A 16,955-nucleotide genomic window follows, 5' to 3' on the forward strand; every position below is an offset into this window, starting at 1 on the left:
TGGAGTACAGTGGCTGGATCTCAGCTCACTGCAAGCTCCGCCTCCCGGGCCTACGCCATTCTCCTGCCTCAGCCTCCTGAGTAGCTGGGACTACAGGCGCAGTTTTTACTTTTTAAAATGGCTTTCTTTTTATGGATTTTTGAAAATTAAAAATCAAAATCAGTCATATTTTAAAAAGTAATGACTACTTTTTTTAAAACAAAAAGGAAAAAAATAATTCTGAAGAATATTATGTAGAAAATGAAACTTCCAGTTACGTGCCTCTCCCCAGGTGTTTTATGTCTCTTCTTTGTATTGAGCAGACATTTTCTATAAAGGACCAGATGGCAAATATTTTTAGCTTTATGAGTCTCTGTCACGTAACTTTGTTGTTTTTTTTATAGCTTTTAAGACATGTCCAAACTGGCTGGGTGTGGTGACTCATGCTTGTAATCCCAGGACTTTGGGAGGCCGAGGTGGGAGGATTGCTTGAGCTCAGAAATTTGAGACCAGCCTGGGCAACATAGCAAGACCCTGTCTCTACAAAAAGTACAAAAATTAGCCAGGTGTGATAGCACGCCCCTGTAGTTTCAGCTACTTGGGAAGCTGAGGTGGGAAGATCACATGAACCCGGGAGGTTGAGGCTGTAGTGAGCCATGATTGCACCACTGAACTCAAGCCTGGGCGACAGAGTGAGGCCCTGTCTCAAACAAACAAAAAAAGATCATACTTAGCTCCATGATCTTGGGTATGTCTGCCTTCTCTAGATGATTTTTCTATGTGTTCTAACACACACATGTGTAAATGCATAATAATCTGCATATGTTTATAAATGGCTATTAATGATGTTGTTTTTAATATATTCTTTTTCCCTTGTGGAATTAGGAAAGAATTACTGTAATCTGTTAGGATTTTCTTAGCAAGCTTGCTTGACATATGTCAAAATGATAATAGTAATTATTCTTAGCATTATGGGTGATCACTAATTTCTTTACACTTTTTAGATTTTCTGGGACGACTTTTTATTTTCAGATCAAACCAATAAAATGTTTTTCCTTTTTTATGAGAAAAGATTATTTCTTTTCTTTTGGTTTCATACCCAGCTCCTTCTCTTAGTTTGCTCTGACTCTAATTTCAGATTAAACCAGATGTTGTTCTTGCTGTCTCTATTAAGTAATTTGCTTAAGTTTCACAGCCAGTGAGTGGTGAGGCTAGGATATAAACCTGGCTGTCTGACGCCAGGCCCATGCTCTTAACAGTCATGCTGTACTGCTTTATAAACCCACTGTATGCCTGCTAGTCCTTATCTGAGTGCTACTGTGAGGCTGGGGATCAGAAAATGGAAAGTCACTGGAAAACAGGGCTAAATGAAACAAGAAGCTCCAGAGTCCCAGATGCTCTTAACGAGAGGGGAGAACTCCCTTAGAGAGTTTAATACTTTTGTGTGCTTTATATATTTTTTTTAATAAAAAAAGTTACCATTGTAGTTAATGCCACACCAATCCTCTTTCCCTCCAGAGAAGTAATCACTATCCCAACATTGTTATTCTCAGGCACGTTTTTATAATTTTACCTTTTAGTACATAAATGTTAGTTGACATCTTTGGTAAATTATAACCACCAAACTGTATGTTTAAGAACATAAGTATATTTACCAGTCGACATGTATAGGGAATGTCAGATTGCCAGATTGCATGTTTTTAGGCTTTGTTCTTTAATTCCTTTTGTTGTTTCGTGTTGGAGTTTCTGAGCTCATATGAGTTTTATATTTGCTTGCTTTATTACAAACACCCCATGTGATAACATGTGCTTGGAAAGCTGAGTAGTTTTGCCTTTTTTTTTGAGACAGAGCCTTGCTCTGTCACCCAGGCTGGAATGCAGTGGTGCATTCTCCGCTCACTGCAGCCTCCGCCTCCTGGGTTCAAGCGATTCTCCTGCCTCAGCCTCCCGAGTAGCTGGGATTACAGATGCATGGCACTGCACCTGGCTAATTTTTGTATTTTTTGTAAAGACGGCGTTTCTCTATGTTAGCCAGGCTGGTCTTGAACTTCTGACCTCAGGTCATCTGCCCGCCTCAGCCTCCCAAAGTGCTGGGATTACAGACATGAGCCACTGTGTCTGGCCAAGCTTAGTAGTTTTGATGGTTTAATTTCCCCAAACTCTTTGGATCAAGGACAAAAAAAAAACAACAACAAATCTTCGTGAGAAGGACTAACTAGATATCTACCAAAATAAGCTCTTTACAAACTCTTTTTCTTATTGAAATAACGGATTCTTAAGAGTTTGTCATAGTTGGGGTTGCTATAAGAAAGTACCACATACGGAGTGGCTTATAAACAACGGACATTGATTTCTCACTGTTCTGGAGGCTGAAAGTCAGAGAGCAGGGTGCCAGCATGGTCTGATTCTTGTGAGGGCCCCATTCTCATTTGCATACTGCCAACTTCTTGTTGTATCCTCACATGGTGAAAGAGGGCAAGAGAGCCCTCTGGGGTCCCAGATTCCAGTGATTAGGGCTCCATCCTCATGACCTAATCACCTCCCAAAGGCACCTCCTCCTAATACCATCATGTTGGGAGTTAGGATTTCAGTATACGAATTTTGCCAAGGACACAAGCATTCAATTCATTGCAGGTTCTTTGAAAATAATTTAAATTTTGCTTTTTAACAGTATCTTATGTATGTATTTATAAGACAGAGAACCTGGCATCAGTGTGATCATAATGCTCTTATATAATTTTATTGTGTGACCTAAACTTTATCCACTCTTATACTGAGTTGTCTTTTGTTCAGTAAAGAAAGTGAATTGAATCCAAATGCCCACATTTATGGCAAGCTGAAGTAGGTGTTTAGTCAGCCATCTGATATCAAGTTGTGAGAACAGTAGGTACTTCATCCAAGGAATTATGGTTTCTGCCAAATTCATTTTGATTCCTGTTCACAAATTTGAACCAAATTTACAGGCTTTGTCTAGGTTCACATTTAATTTCCGTAATTAAATTCCAGAATATATTAGTTTACACCACAGACTCAGTATGACAATATAAATCCATCCGGAAAGGAAGACTATTTTGTTTACAGTGTGAATTATATATTTTTTCTTTCATTTTTTTTTTTTTTTTTAAGATGGGGTCCCACTATGTTGCCCAGATTGGTCTCAAACTCCTGGCCTCAAGTGATCCTTCCACCTCAACTTCCCAAGTACCTGGGATTACAGGCGTGAGCCATCACACCCAGATCTGTGTGAATTATATTTTATAGGTTTATTAGCTGCCTGATATATGAGGCTATTCCCATTTCAAATATTTATAAAATTTGAATGAAGATTGTATAATCGAATTATCCTTGAATATATGAAAGGGTTATAATCTGCATGCATTTGTGAATGAACACAATGTAAGTATAAGTAAGTACTGTTTTTATTGATTATATCTTTTTAGGGTTGGATTGAGATTGTTGGATGTGCTGATCGTTCCTGTTATGACCTCTCCTGTCATGCACGAGCCACCAAAGTCCCACTTGTAGCTGAGAAACCTCTGAAAGAACCCATATCCTTTCTGTTCACTCCAAAAACTCAGGATTCACATGTGAACATCTTGCTAATGACTAAGTCCAAGTCTTTACCGTGTTCTATGGATAAATGGAGATGTTTTTGATACTGTAGTAATACTTGTTTAAACCTATTATTTTACCTATCTCTTTGTTCCTTTCCTATTCTCTGCACTTGTAGTCTGATGTGTGCCCACTCAATGTTTGGCCTTTAAAAGAAGCATATTTAGAAAAATGCTCTGAATATCTTTCAGAGCGTTAATAGTTTTTTTCTCAGCTGTTTCCAAAATGCGCTTCACACCTGCACCTACCTACATGCTCTTTAAATAAAGGGTACCTGGTGAAAGCTTTTTCCATTAAAAGATGAGTGTCATTTGATAGTAGATGAAATAATAATTTAACTCACTTGGTCTGAAAATCAGCAAAATAGAAATTTTCTTTCTTTACTAGGCAGTGAAGTTATGAGCTGATTTCTTAGGGGTAGGTCAGTGACAGGAAATAGATCTTGTTTTGGGCATTTTAGAAATAAATTCTTATCAGAAGTTCTTATGCCATGGGTTGGTCATTACTGATTAGATAATATCTCTTTTTTCTCACTGTAACTGGAAAAGTTTCTATTGATGGTATTAATTTTGGGTGAGATTTGCTTGAATGATTTTGTGGACAGGTGTTTCATCTTGTCTTAAAATCAACATAAACAGGATCTGGAGTACTGATAGAGAGCTGGGGTGGTTTTAAGTTGATGACTGATTGTTCTCAGGCTCGTTTTCTGAAATACTGAGGCAGTGCTGTAGTTTTGGATTCCTTGACTACTTCATACAAAACAGTCAGTGTTGTTCAGTTTGAACCCAATAAGGGAGCAATTGGTAAGGCGTATAAGAAGGATGCAAAACTGGTGATGGAGTATCTTGCCATTTGTGATGAGTGCTACATTACAGAAATGGAGATGCTGCTGAATGAGAAAGGGTAAGATTTCAGATGTTTAGTCTTCCACGGGCTCCAGTCAGTTGTGTCTTCGGCCAGGTTCTGAAAGTTAGGGTGTGATTAATTTCTTAAGATTTTTTGCAGGTAAGATTTTTAAGATTTTTTGTTGGCTGCATTTGAAGGACTGTCTTTGCTGAGATTTTGGCATTATAGCCTGGAAAAAGATTTGAAGTAGAATATAAAGACTTTTTTTTTTTTTTTTTCCTATTAACTTTCTTAAAGCGACTTACCCAGCTAGGAAGGGTTAGAAACTACATCTACCTCTCAGGTCACTTCTCCTTTTTGGAGGTTTAGAATACTCTCTGTAATTGTTTAAGCATGAATATAAACAATAGAGAAGGCGGGGCATGGTGGCTCACGCCTGTAATCCCAGCACTTTGGGAGGCCGAGGCAGGCAGATCACGAGGTCAGGAGACCATCCTGGCTAACACGGTGAAACCCCATCTGTACTAAAAATACAAAAAATTAGCCAGGCATGGCGGTGGGTGCCTGTAGTCCCAGCTACTCAGAGGCTGAGGCAGGGGAATGGCGTGAACCTGGGAGGCGGAGCTTGCAGTGAACCGCGATCTTGCCACTGCACTCCAGCCTGGGCAACAGAGTGAGACTCCGTCTCAAAGAAAAAAGGAAAAATAGAGAAAAGCCTTTAAAGGAATACAACAAAATCCAGCCCTGAACAATGTAAAATTTACAATATCCAGCAAACGATAAAAATTACTATATATATATATGAAATAGCAGGAAAATGAGGAGTAAAGTCAGTTGAAAGAAACACCTAGAAAAAACATGATGCGGTAAATACATAAGGATGTTAAAGCACTTATTATAAATATACTTAATGTACTCAAGGGTATAAAGGAAAACATGAACATGTGAGGTGAGAAAGGGAAAAATATATGTGTAATATGGATATAAACACATTTTTATATATATAGACAACATGAAACATTTAGAGGCAGTATCTCAAATGAAAATGTCACTGGATGGGATTAACAGTAGATTAAACATTACAGAAGAAAGATCATTGAACTCAAAGACATAGCAACAAAAACTATCCAAAATGAAGCATAGAAAAAACAAGACTGGGAAAAAACTGTCCAGTGGGACAATATCAGACCATCTAATGCGTGTGTAATTGAGAGTCCTAGAGAGGGCGTATAGAAAAAATACTATACAATAGCTGGAAATTTTCCAAATTTGATGAAAACGATAAAACTACAGATTGAAGAAGCTTATCCCCAAGCAGGATAAACACAAAGATGACCATATGAAGACACATGAAAATCAAATAGCTAAAAACTAGGGATGAAGAGAAGAACCTTTAAAGCAGCTAGAGGGGAAAAAGACTCATTACGTAAAAACAAATGAAGATAAGAATGATTAGAATTCGTATCAAAAACTATGCAGATCACCATATAATGGAATGAAATCTTTTAAAGTGTTTTAAAATTCCTACACCCAGCAAAAATATCTTTCAAAAATGAAGAGGAAATACTTTTAAGACCAAGCTTGCCCAACCTGCGGCCTGCAGGCTGTATGTGGCCCAGGATGGCTTTTGATGCTGCCCAACACAAATTTGTAAACTTTCGAAAAACATCATGAGTTTTTTTTGGCAGTTTTTTTTTTTTCTTTGCTCATCAGCTATGGCTAGTGTTAGTGTATTTTACGTGCAGTCCAAGACGGTTCTTCTAGTGTGGCCCAGGGAAGCCAAAAGATTGAACATCTCTGTTTTAGACAATCCAGGGCTCTGAAATTGCACTACCAACAGACCTCCACTATGAGAATTGTTAAGGGAACTTCTCCAGGCAGAAGTATGAAAGTTTAGATCTACCCAGAAGACTTAAGAGATCTAGAAATGACAAATATGTGGGTTAATAGAAATGGCATTTTCTTTCTCATCTCTTAATCTCTTCAAAAGATAATGGAGTATTTAAAGTCAAAATAATAATACAGGCCTGGCACGGTGGCTCAAGCCTGTAATCCCCAAGACTTAGAGGCCGAGACGGGTGGGATCACTGCAGGTCAGGGAGATCGAGACCATCCTGGCTAACATGGTGAAACCCCTGCCTCTACTAAAAAAAATACAAAAAAACTAGCCGGGCTGCATGATGCCTGTAGTCCCGGCTACTCGGGAGGCTGAGGCAGGAGAATGGCGTAAACCCGGGAGGCAGAGCTTGCAGTGAGCTGAGATGTGGCCACTGCACTCCAGCCTGGGCGACAGAGCGAGACTCCGTCTCAAAAAAATAAATAAATAAATAAATAAATAAATGAAATAAAATAATAATAATACAGAATTTTTAACACATGGAAGTAAAATGTATGCTATCAATAGCACAAAGGGTGGGAGCAAAGAATTAGGAATATACTCTTGTGAGGTGTATACATTATATATGAAATGGTGTAATATTACTTGAAGATAAACTGTGATAAGTTAAAAAATGCGTAGAGTGAACTCTAGAGCAATCACCTGGAAAAAAAACACAAAAAAAACCAAGGGGTGTAACTAATAAACCAATGGTAGAGATAAAGTAGAATAAGAAAAAATATTCCACAAGAAGATGGGAGAGGAGGAAAAGGAACAAAGAACGGATGGGACAAAGATGAACTCTTGCAAGTTGAAGATATCTGTTTCAGAAAAATTTTAAAACATTTCTGGTCTTCTAGAATTAACATCTATTTATACTAAAACAATATCAAGTCCCATTAAAATGGACTAAGTTATATTACTAATTAAATATCATTATCCATAAACACAGTTTGTTTTATTACTTATTCTCAAGTAATGGCTGTCTCCTTGCCAATTGCAACTCTTTTTTTTTTTGAGATGGAGTCTTACTCTGTCACCCAGGCTGGGGTGCAGTGGTGTGATCTCAGCTCACTGCAACCTCTGCTTCCCAGTTTCAAGCAATTCTCCCACCTTAGCCTCCTGAGTAGCTGGGACTACAGGTGTGCACCACCACACCTAGCTAATTTTTTGTATTTTTAGTGGAGATGGGGTTTCACCATGTTGACCAGGTTGGTCTCGAACTCCTGACCTCAGGTGATCCGCCTGCCTTGGCCTCCCAAAGTGCTGGGATTACAGGCGTGAGCCACCATGCCTGACCCAATTGCAACTCTTTTATAGCTGTTCACTATGATACACTTAGACTGTGCTCACAGAGAGGGTGAATATAACACCGTGTATGTAATGGAACCTTTAATGCACGCACACACAGACTTCAGACAGAATAGTAAAAACGGAAGAATTCAGTGAACACCAGTCAGATGAGGCATGAGATTATCACAGGTGGAAACAAGCAAAATGCAGTTGTTATGTATGCCAAGTATCCAGCTTCCGAGACAACCACATGAGGGCACTCTATCCTAGCACTGAATTGCTTGGGAGGCAAGAGAAATCCAAATTGATACTCAAAATGTGAGGAAACACCTCCTAAGCTGAAATACAGGTATTACATGAAACTCTTTATAAAGAGTGAATTATTATAACCTGAAACTGAATGGGCATATCTCAGGACACAAATACATGGCAGCCAGTGATTTTGGGGGGGATAATATTTTATATTGCCGTATGAAACAGAAACATTAAACTTCTTTTAAACTGATCTTCATCAAGACAAATGTCAAAATTTATTTTGAAAATAGTGTGGGCATTGGACTGTAAAATTACTTTTGTAAGATGGCATGCTGGTTCATTTGTACATTTGTTGGGACAGTAATGAGAACCCTTGTGTTTTTACCAGCAGGCTTATTTCTGACAAAGTTGTTATTATTCTAAAACTGAAATTTCAAAAAGTTGTTTTTGGTTTTACCTTGATCTCAAAATCAAAGGCATTAGTCATTAAGTCACTTGTGGAATTTTATGAAACTAGTCAAAATTTGGTGTATCTCCTCAGAGTATTTTTTGGTGCCATTGTTAGAATAATACTTAATTTGGTGTTTCTTATGAAATAATTTAAATTTGACATCACTTATTATATCTGGAGAGTTGATCAAGTTATAAAATAAAAAACAATTTAGCAATCTACAAAATTCCTTTAAATTAAGGCATGGGGTGCCTGTTTGAACTAATACAAAATGTATTTTGTTTCTTTGTAGGGAATTTACAATTGAAACTGAAGGGAAAACATTTCAGTTAACAAAAGACATGGTCAATGTGAAGAGATTCCAGAAGACACTATATGGTAAATTTGTAAAAATGATAAACAAAAAGTCACTGCTCCCTAAAGCTTTTGCTGCTGTTTGAGACAGGGTCTCGCTCTGTCACCCAGGCTGGAGTGCAGTGGCACAACCTCTGCCTCAGCCTCCCAATTAGCTGGGACTACAGGAGCACGCTACCATACCCAACGAATTTTTGTATTTTTTGTAGAGATGAGGTTTTTGCCACGTTGCCCAGGCTGGTCTTGAACTCCTAGGCTCAAGCAATCCACCCGACTCGGCCTCCCAAAGTGCTGGGATTACAGGCATGAGCGGCCACGCCTAGCCCTCATTCCCTGTCTTTTTTGGCAAAATAACTTATTAAAAAGTCCTTTAGGGGCCAGACGCGGTGGCTCATGCCTGTAATTCCAACACTTTGGGAGGCCGAGAGCGGGTAGATCACGAGGTCAGGAGTTTGAGACCAGCCTGGCCAACATGGTGAAACCCCATCTCTACTAAAAATGCAAAAATTTTGCCGGGTGCAGTGGTTCACGCCTGTAATCCCAGCATTTTGGGAGGCTGAGGTGGGTGGATCACGAGGTCAGGAGATCGAGACCATCCTGGCTTACATGGTGAAACCCCATCTCTACTAAAAATACAAAAAAAATTAGCTGGGTGTGGCGCCGGGCACCTGTAATCCCAGCTACTCAGGAGGCTGAGGCAGGAGAACGGTGTGAACCTGGAAGGCGGAGCTTGCAGTGAGCTGAGATCATGCCACTGCACTCCAGCCTGGGCGACTGAGCAAGACGCCGTCTCAAAAACAAACAAACAAAAAATACAAAAATTAGCTGGGCGTGGAGGTGCGTGCCTGTAATCCCAGCTACTCGGGAGGTTGAGGCAGGTGAATCCCTTCAACCCGGGAGGCTTGCAATAAGCCGAGATTGCGCCATTGTACTCTAGCCTGGGTGAACGGGCGAGACTCTGTCTCCAAAAAAAAAAAAAAAAAAAAAAAAAGGCCATTTAGACCAGTGATGTTTCATGCTTTTTTAAAAGTTAAGAAGATGATTGTTTTTTTGTAGAACAAATTATGTGAATCAGGCAATGAGTAATTTGGAGCATATATGGAGGATGCTGAAGTTTATTTGTGGCTGAATTGAAATTCCTGGAAACAGAATAGTAGTGGGTGTTTGAGAAGCTACTGCCAGTGGAGAGAGTGAGCCTTTGTTCTTGGCCTGCTTGTAGCCAGGCTTCTGTGAGCAGTGGTAGGAGTAAGCAGGGGCTTCTCCATCACGCTCTGGGGCTTTATAGCCACGATCCTGGCAGCTAGTTCAGAGCTGCACATCACCATTACTCAGATACCACAGAAGGATGGGGGGGGGAATGCCTTGATCATGTTTCTAAAATATTACTCTTTATCGTAGACAAACAGGATCTGTTTTCCTCTACATGTGTGAGTTTTTGGTTCCAATGATCTCATTTCCCAAACAATATAAACTCTCCAAGGTTATGGCCAGTTATCTTAGACCTGGACAGTGCTTAGCAGTGCTTCTTCCTTTCCACATAATAAGTAATAATTATCAGTGTATTTCCTGTGTATACCACGGGTGTTGTCTTACCCACAGGAAGAGCTGTAGGCCACTGTAAGATGTCTTTGATGGACTGCTGTTCTTTGAGCAAACTCTTCCCTAAGGGTGTCCTGACCCCAGAACATTGGTAATACAATGCCAGTAATGGGGTTCTGAACAAGTTCTCATCAAGATAACAAGCTAAAAAGTTAAAGAAACACAAACCGTGTAATACTTTTTGCGTGTAGGAATTGTTTTTGTTAATTTTGCCAGCTGTGTTAGATTTTAAATTCTAGCAAATTCTTATTAAAAGCCTTAGATTTTTTGTGCTTTCTGGGTAGCCAAGGCAGGTGATAGAGACAAAATGTAGCTGCTGCTATTCGTAGTTTGCCAACTGGTGAATAAACATTCTGGTAACTCAGGTTTCGTTTTTACACAGTATAAACAGAATTTGGTGAAAGATTTTTTCACTCCAACTTTCTCTTCGAAGGCATGTTTCCTATTAGCAAATAGTTTTTAGGTATGTTCTGGTTTCTTTGTTCTGATATACAGACATAAAAAATCCATCTAGAATAGAGATATTTTTAGTGCTAAGAATTTTTTTTTTTTTTGAGACCAAGTCTCGCCCTTGTTTTCCAGGTTGGAGTGCAGTGGCACGATCTTGGCTTACTGCAACCTCTGCCTCCGGGGTTCAAGCGATTCTGCTGCCTCAGCCTCCCGAGTAGCTGGAATTACAGGCACCTGCCACCACACGCGGCTAATTTTTGTATTTTTAGTAGAGACGGGGTTTCACCATGTTGGCCAGGCTGGTCTCGAATTCCTGACCTCAGATGATCCACCCACCTTGGCCTCCCAAAATGCTGGGATTCCAGGTGTGAGCACCGTGCCCAGTGAATTGTTCAGAGAGAATCTGAAATGCATTATGTGGTATTTGAGAGAATGTTATTGAATTTCTCTCTCTTTCGCAGTGGAAGAAGTTGTTCCGAATGTAATTGAACCCTCCTTCGGCCTGGGTAGGATCATGTATACGGTATTTGAACATACATTCCATGTACGAGAAGGAGATGAACAGAGAACAGTAAGTTATCATGTAGTGTGCTGTTATAGTGTCAGATAATAAAAATGTTCTGAATTACATTGTGAAGTACATTAATAAGACTCTAGAATGATCAATTAGTTATTACTATTGTCTACTAGTGCTGTTAACATTCATCTTTGCTTAAGTTTTTATAGACAAACCACTTTCCTGTGTTATCTTATTTGAGCTTTAGGTTATTCTAGAAGCTATTGTTTTAGTTGCCTGGTGCTCTCTATTCTGAGACTGAACCAATTACTTTGGGGAACAATCTACATTATGTCAGTGGAAGGAATGGCACTTTCTGGATATGCTGTGTTTTCAGAAATTTGGGAAGGATGAGATGACTCATAGAATTTAGCCAGACCACTAAGCTCTATCTATAGTCTGGTAAAGTATCAAAGGGAACCTCCTCAAACTGCATAAAATTGTCTGGGGTACTTTTGGGGTAAAGATGTGAATTCCTAGGTTCTACTCTGGAGATGCTGATTCACTAGGTCTAAGACCCAGGGATGTGGGTGTTTTTTTAATAATAAGAACCCTAGGTGATTTCACTGTGAAAGCTTGACAGATCATAAATGGGATAATAGTTATCTGGGGTATAGCCTTTCCTAGCATTCAAGTATTGCTGAAGATAGAAGATTATAAGAAGTCTTCATCAGCTCCCACGAATTTTCTTTTGGTTCTGATGCTTCTGAATCACTGCTCCTTGCCTTCTTCCTCTCTATCTCCTTGCCTTCTTCCTCTCTATCTCCTTGCCTTACTTCACCATTTTTACCTCGCCTCTGCCTGCAGAAGTTACACTCCTGGTCAGATTGCTAGGAAAGCCAACCAGAAGAATGGCTAAAAAGGAGAGGTTGTATATGTTAGGTTAATTGAAAGAAACAGCGTCATCCACTTGGCCATTCTAAAGCTTGAGTGTATGTAATGTTAGACATCAACCCTGTGGTTCTTTCTGGGACATTTAACCTTGAAGGATGAACTAGTGCATTCTCGGCAGCAGTACTTCAGTCTGACACACTATTGTAATACATAGCTAATAAAGTTAGTAGTGTACTCTCTGCCCTAAAGTTGCTTCTTCATTTCCCAACCTTGAAGAAGCAGCCCTATTCATTCAACAGATTGTAAGAACCTGGGCTAGGCCCCAGGTACGCAAACATAAGGCTTGGTTCTTTTTGAGAAATGATGACAAACATAACTGCGTGTGTTCTTTTTAGATGTCAAGTCTGCTTCAAGCTTTTTCTGCTTATTTTTCTAATAAAAAGGTTTTAGAAAATCTTTTAGCTGTTCCTTTGAATCTAACAATATTAATATAACTACAGCTTTAATAGAAATTTCGTAAGGGCTAAACAAGAATAAATTAGTCACAGTGTTTTATGAATTGCATGAATTCCCATGATGAAGAGAAATTTGATTAGGCTGTGGGAAGCCAAAAATGCTTCTAAATTGTTAGCACCTAGTTCCTCAATCTATTTGCCTATAAATGTAGTAGAAAGACATTGCTAGTGAAATTCTAAAAATTATTTTTCTATAAAGTCAGGTCCCTATTACTGTCTCATATTAAATAGAAATATCACAAGATGGAGGAAGGGAATATAATTCTGAACCTTCTGTGATGTGAGCAGCAATGTTGGTGGAATACAGGCCTTACTTAGAGTGGGATATTCATTGCTTGGCATTAAAGGTTAATTGAACTTTGGGTAAGAGGCTAAACTGGAATCTGTGTCATTCATTATTTTTATGGGACAAATTTATTCTGTGTTTTTGCCTTCAAGTGAACCTTTTGTACAAGTATTAAGAACTGCCTTCAGTTCCCATTTCCAACCCAAAGTGGTAGATTGGTTTGCCTTCCACAGAATATTTTTATTTTCGCTTTTTTTTTTTTTTTTGGTCTCGCTTTGTTGCTCAGCTGGAGTGCAGTGGCATGATCTCAGCTGACTACAGCCTCAAACTTCTGGGCTCAAGCAATCCTCCTGCTTCAGCCTCCCGAGTAGCTGGGACCACAGGTGCGCCTCACAATGTCTAGCTAATTTTTTAGTTTTTGTAGAGATGGGGTCTTGCCATGTTGCCCTGGCTGGTCTTGAATTCCTGGGCTCAAGCAATTCTTCTGCCTCAGCTTCCCAAAGTGCTGGGGTTACAGGCAGGAGCCACTGTGCCCAGCCTTATTTTTGCTTTCTTTGATTTCTGAGTTACTCAGAAACTATTTCAGGGCAGTTTAAGAAGGCTGTATGTACTTTTTAGTGTAGGTAGATGGAGCATCTTTTTTGTTTTGTACTATTTCTTTTGGACCTATGTTTGTGAGCTAATTAAACTTTTCTGTTTCACTGGGTCACTAAGGCTCATAGGTTCTTTTCTTAAAAGACAGAATAGGCTTTTGGTTTGGGGCACTGCCACTTGTTTGATGATTTAGGTAGTCTCCACAGAAAAACTGTCTTTTATGTGGGACTAAAAATTACCGTCTTTTATATGTAGTAGCTTTCAGAATGCTTTCACATCATTTGACTTTTTTAGTAACGGGCTTGTGAAGCAAGCAGAGCAGGTGGTGGAGACCTGCTTTTTAGATGGAGAAACTAAGGTTTAGAAAGAGAGCTCATGAGTTGGCCCAAATTTGGAGCTGAAACCAGGTGTTTCTGATGCTGGTTCTCCTGCTTCTCTTTTGCCATACTGCTTTTCATGTCATGTTTTCTGGCATTTGGGTAATGATGTTATGTTTGAACACTTGCTGAATATTAACCTCTTTTGGTTTGGGGTATTAGCATTTAGATATTTACGAATTAACATATTTGGATTTTTTTCTTTTTAAATCATCCAGTTCTTCAGTTTCCCTGCTGTAGTCGCTCCATTCAAATGTTCCGTCCTCCCACTGAGCCAAAACCAGGAGTTCATGCCATTTGTCAAGGAATTATGTAAGCAAATTCAATTGGGTAAACTCCATGGGAACACCATCAGGAGACTGAATCTTAGGAAATGTATCGTTTATTTCAATAAAAATAGAGATTGAATAAAGAATATAAATGATTTTATAAAGAGTACATGATTTTAGCCTGTACTCTTATTTCTAAGAGAGAGGGTATGCTTGCTTAGATGTTTTATTCTGGCATTTGAGTGAGTCAAGGTAGGACCCAAGAGTCAGATTTAAAAATTATTTCCTTCTCATACTGACGTTGGTGCTCAGTTCATCGAGGGAACCCAAGTGGAGTGTAGCAACCCTAGTGGATCTACAGCTACAGAATCCACTGCCCTGAAAGGAATCCTAGTGGTCATCTGGCACATCCCACTTATTTCAGAGTTGGGAAGTGGGGAGAGTCCATTGACCTGCTCAGAGCCATAAAAATGGAGGTGGTGGAGTCAGGACTCACCTTCTGGCCTTGGCTCTTGGTCCTATATTTGTTCCCCCTATAGCTGTATCAGATGGAGGTATGCGTGAAGATTTGGATTCTCGCAAGGGATTTATTAAACTTTAGGGATGTTTCTTTGTGTTGCAACTCAACTTGTTGCTGTCTTGTCTTGGTCCCTTTTATAAGTCTGAGCTTGTAAGAAGACAGTAGTTAGATAACATTGGGCTTAACTCCATTGTTCTATTTTTAATTTACTTTGTTTATTTTGGATAGCGGAAGCCCTCACCAGGCATGGAGTGTCTCACAAGGTAGACGATTCCTCTGGGTCAATTGGAAGGCGCTATGCCAGGACTGATGAGATTGGCGTGGCTTTTGGTGTCACCATTGACTTTGACACAGTGAACAAGACCCCCCACACAGCAACTCTGAGGGACCGTGACTCAATGCGGCAGATAAGAGCAGAGGTATCTGGCCTTCTCTTTGGCATTTTTAGCCTTAGAAATGTGTACTGCTTCTTACTGATTTGTGTTGGATTTTGATGTGTATATGCTCCCTTTCCTTTTTTTTTTCTTTTTAATTTTAATGAACGGCTTCTATCAGACAGAGCCCAGAATCTCAAGTCCCCCTGGTTTAATTATGAAAATATCCATTAGCACTTCTCTAATATTTTATAACCATTTGTATTGCTCTGGGCTCATTCTCCAGCAGTTTGCTTTTATACTTGTTTGTTTATTGGGCAAGAGAAATATGATCCCAATAATTTGTTGCCATAGTTTTATTGGTAGGCTTTTGAGGGGTTAGACATTTTAATTTTTTATTTTTACAGACACGTATACATGTGTATGTATAAACTTTTCCGTGTTCAGATATTCAAAACAGTGAATGATGTTTCAGTAATTTTGGTCAATAGGAAGGCAGTAATGGAGATGGTAGAAGCACAGAAGGGGAAGGATGGGTGGTAAGGGAAAGGAAAGAGTAGCTGCTCTAATTGACGTCTGCCTGCCTAATTTATCAACTTTGAGCACATATTTCAAGTGCCTGTTCCGTACTTAGCTTGATACAGATACTAATAGGGAAAACAGAAGCAAAAGACTGCTTTTTTTTTTCTGAAGGAGTTTATAGTCTAATCCAGAAGTCGTGAATTTCTAACTTGACTTTTTAGAGACCATCTGGCTACTCTGGACCTGTGTACCCATCTGGGTGTGGTTCTCAAAAGTGTAGTCCCTAGACCAGCAGCATCAGTGTCACCTGGAAATGTGTGAGATAAGCAAAACCTCCCCAGACCTACTACATCATAAACTGGGGATGGAGAGGCAGAAGGGGCAGGCAAAACTTTTTTAGTTTTAACGAGACCTCCAGATGATTCTGACGTGCACTCGAGTTTGAGAACCATTGCTATGTGGCAGCCAGTGTTTGATTTTGGCTGAGGAACAGTGGCCTCCTTCGTCAGAGCTCTCCAGTTTGCCAGTCTTATGTAACTCCCTCACACGAGTTACTTGACTGACTCCTGTTTGTTCTAATAGTTAAATTTAATACACATGAAGTAAAGGACATGGAGATTTAGAAAAGTTAGGAAAGGCTTTGTGGGAGAATTGAGTTGTCTGGGGGAACTGGTGGGCATTGTGGGCGAGAAGAAGAACATGGACCCTTGCATGGCATGACATTGTTTGGCTCTGTGTAAGGTTTCCTGAGTTCAGGATAAATCTTCTTAAAAATCTGAACAAGTTGGTTGATACTTGGCTTCTCTCTCCTTGTCTCTAGGTCTCTGAGCTGCCCAGCATAGTCCGAGACCTAGCCAATGGCAGCATCACATGGGCCGATGTGGAGGCCAGGTATCCTCTGTTTGAAGGGCAAGAGACTGGTAAAAAAGAGACAATCGAGGAATGAAGACAATGTTGACAACTTTTGACCACTTGCGCTGAAAAACAAAACAAAACAAAACAAAAAACTCTTATCATGTCCACTTTACAAAAGAAAACAGCATTGTGATTACTCCCAGGGACTGTATTTTATCTTCAGTGGCTGCCTGATTTTACCCCCACAATTAAAGTTGAAGGAATCCTGAACAAACTTGTGATCTATTTGCTCGTGTTTTTACATTTTCAGCAAGGCTGTTTCTCCCACGTTTGGGTAGACATTCTCATGGCTTAATGTTAAACACAGTTAACACTTTTAAAAAAATTAACAGCTTTATTGGGATATCATTTACATACCATAAAAATAACCTATTTTAAGTGTAGAGTTCAGCGATGTTTAGTATATTTACAGAGTTGTGCAACCACCACCACAAACCAATTTTAGAATATTTCCATCACTCCAAAAGAAGTCTCATGC

At 39.5% G+C, this 16,955-nt stretch overlaps 1 protein-coding gene across 2 annotated transcripts in view; it reads left to right on the forward strand.

Annotated features, from left to right (window-relative positions):
- The window catches only part of GARS1 (glycyl-tRNA synthetase 1), a 40,101-nt gene extending 23,410 nt beyond the window's left edge, over positions 1–16,691 (forward strand). For both annotated transcript variants that reach the window (XM_003896144.5, XM_021935927.2), the window contains 7 exons: positions 3,420–3,527; positions 4,349–4,494; positions 8,605–8,690; positions 11,177–11,286; positions 14,096–14,189; positions 14,895–15,085; positions 16,383–16,691. In XM_003896144.5, coding sequence (XP_003896193.2) covers positions 3,420–3,527; positions 4,349–4,494; positions 8,605–8,690; positions 11,177–11,286; positions 14,096–14,189; positions 14,895–15,085; positions 16,383–16,508 — 861 coding nt within the window. In that variant the 3' untranslated portion in view covers positions 16,509–16,691. The remainder of the gene's footprint in view (positions 1–3,419; positions 3,528–4,348; positions 4,495–8,604; positions 8,691–11,176; positions 11,287–14,095; positions 14,190–14,894; positions 15,086–16,382) is intronic.
- Positions 16,692–16,955: the final 264 nt, after the last annotated feature.

This window comes from Papio anubis, chromosome 4 (assembly GCF_008728515.1).
Source record: "Papio anubis isolate 15944 chromosome 4, Panubis1.0, whole genome shotgun sequence".
In the NCBI taxonomy this organism is placed as follows: domain Eukaryota; kingdom Metazoa; phylum Chordata; class Mammalia; order Primates; family Cercopithecidae; genus Papio; species Papio anubis.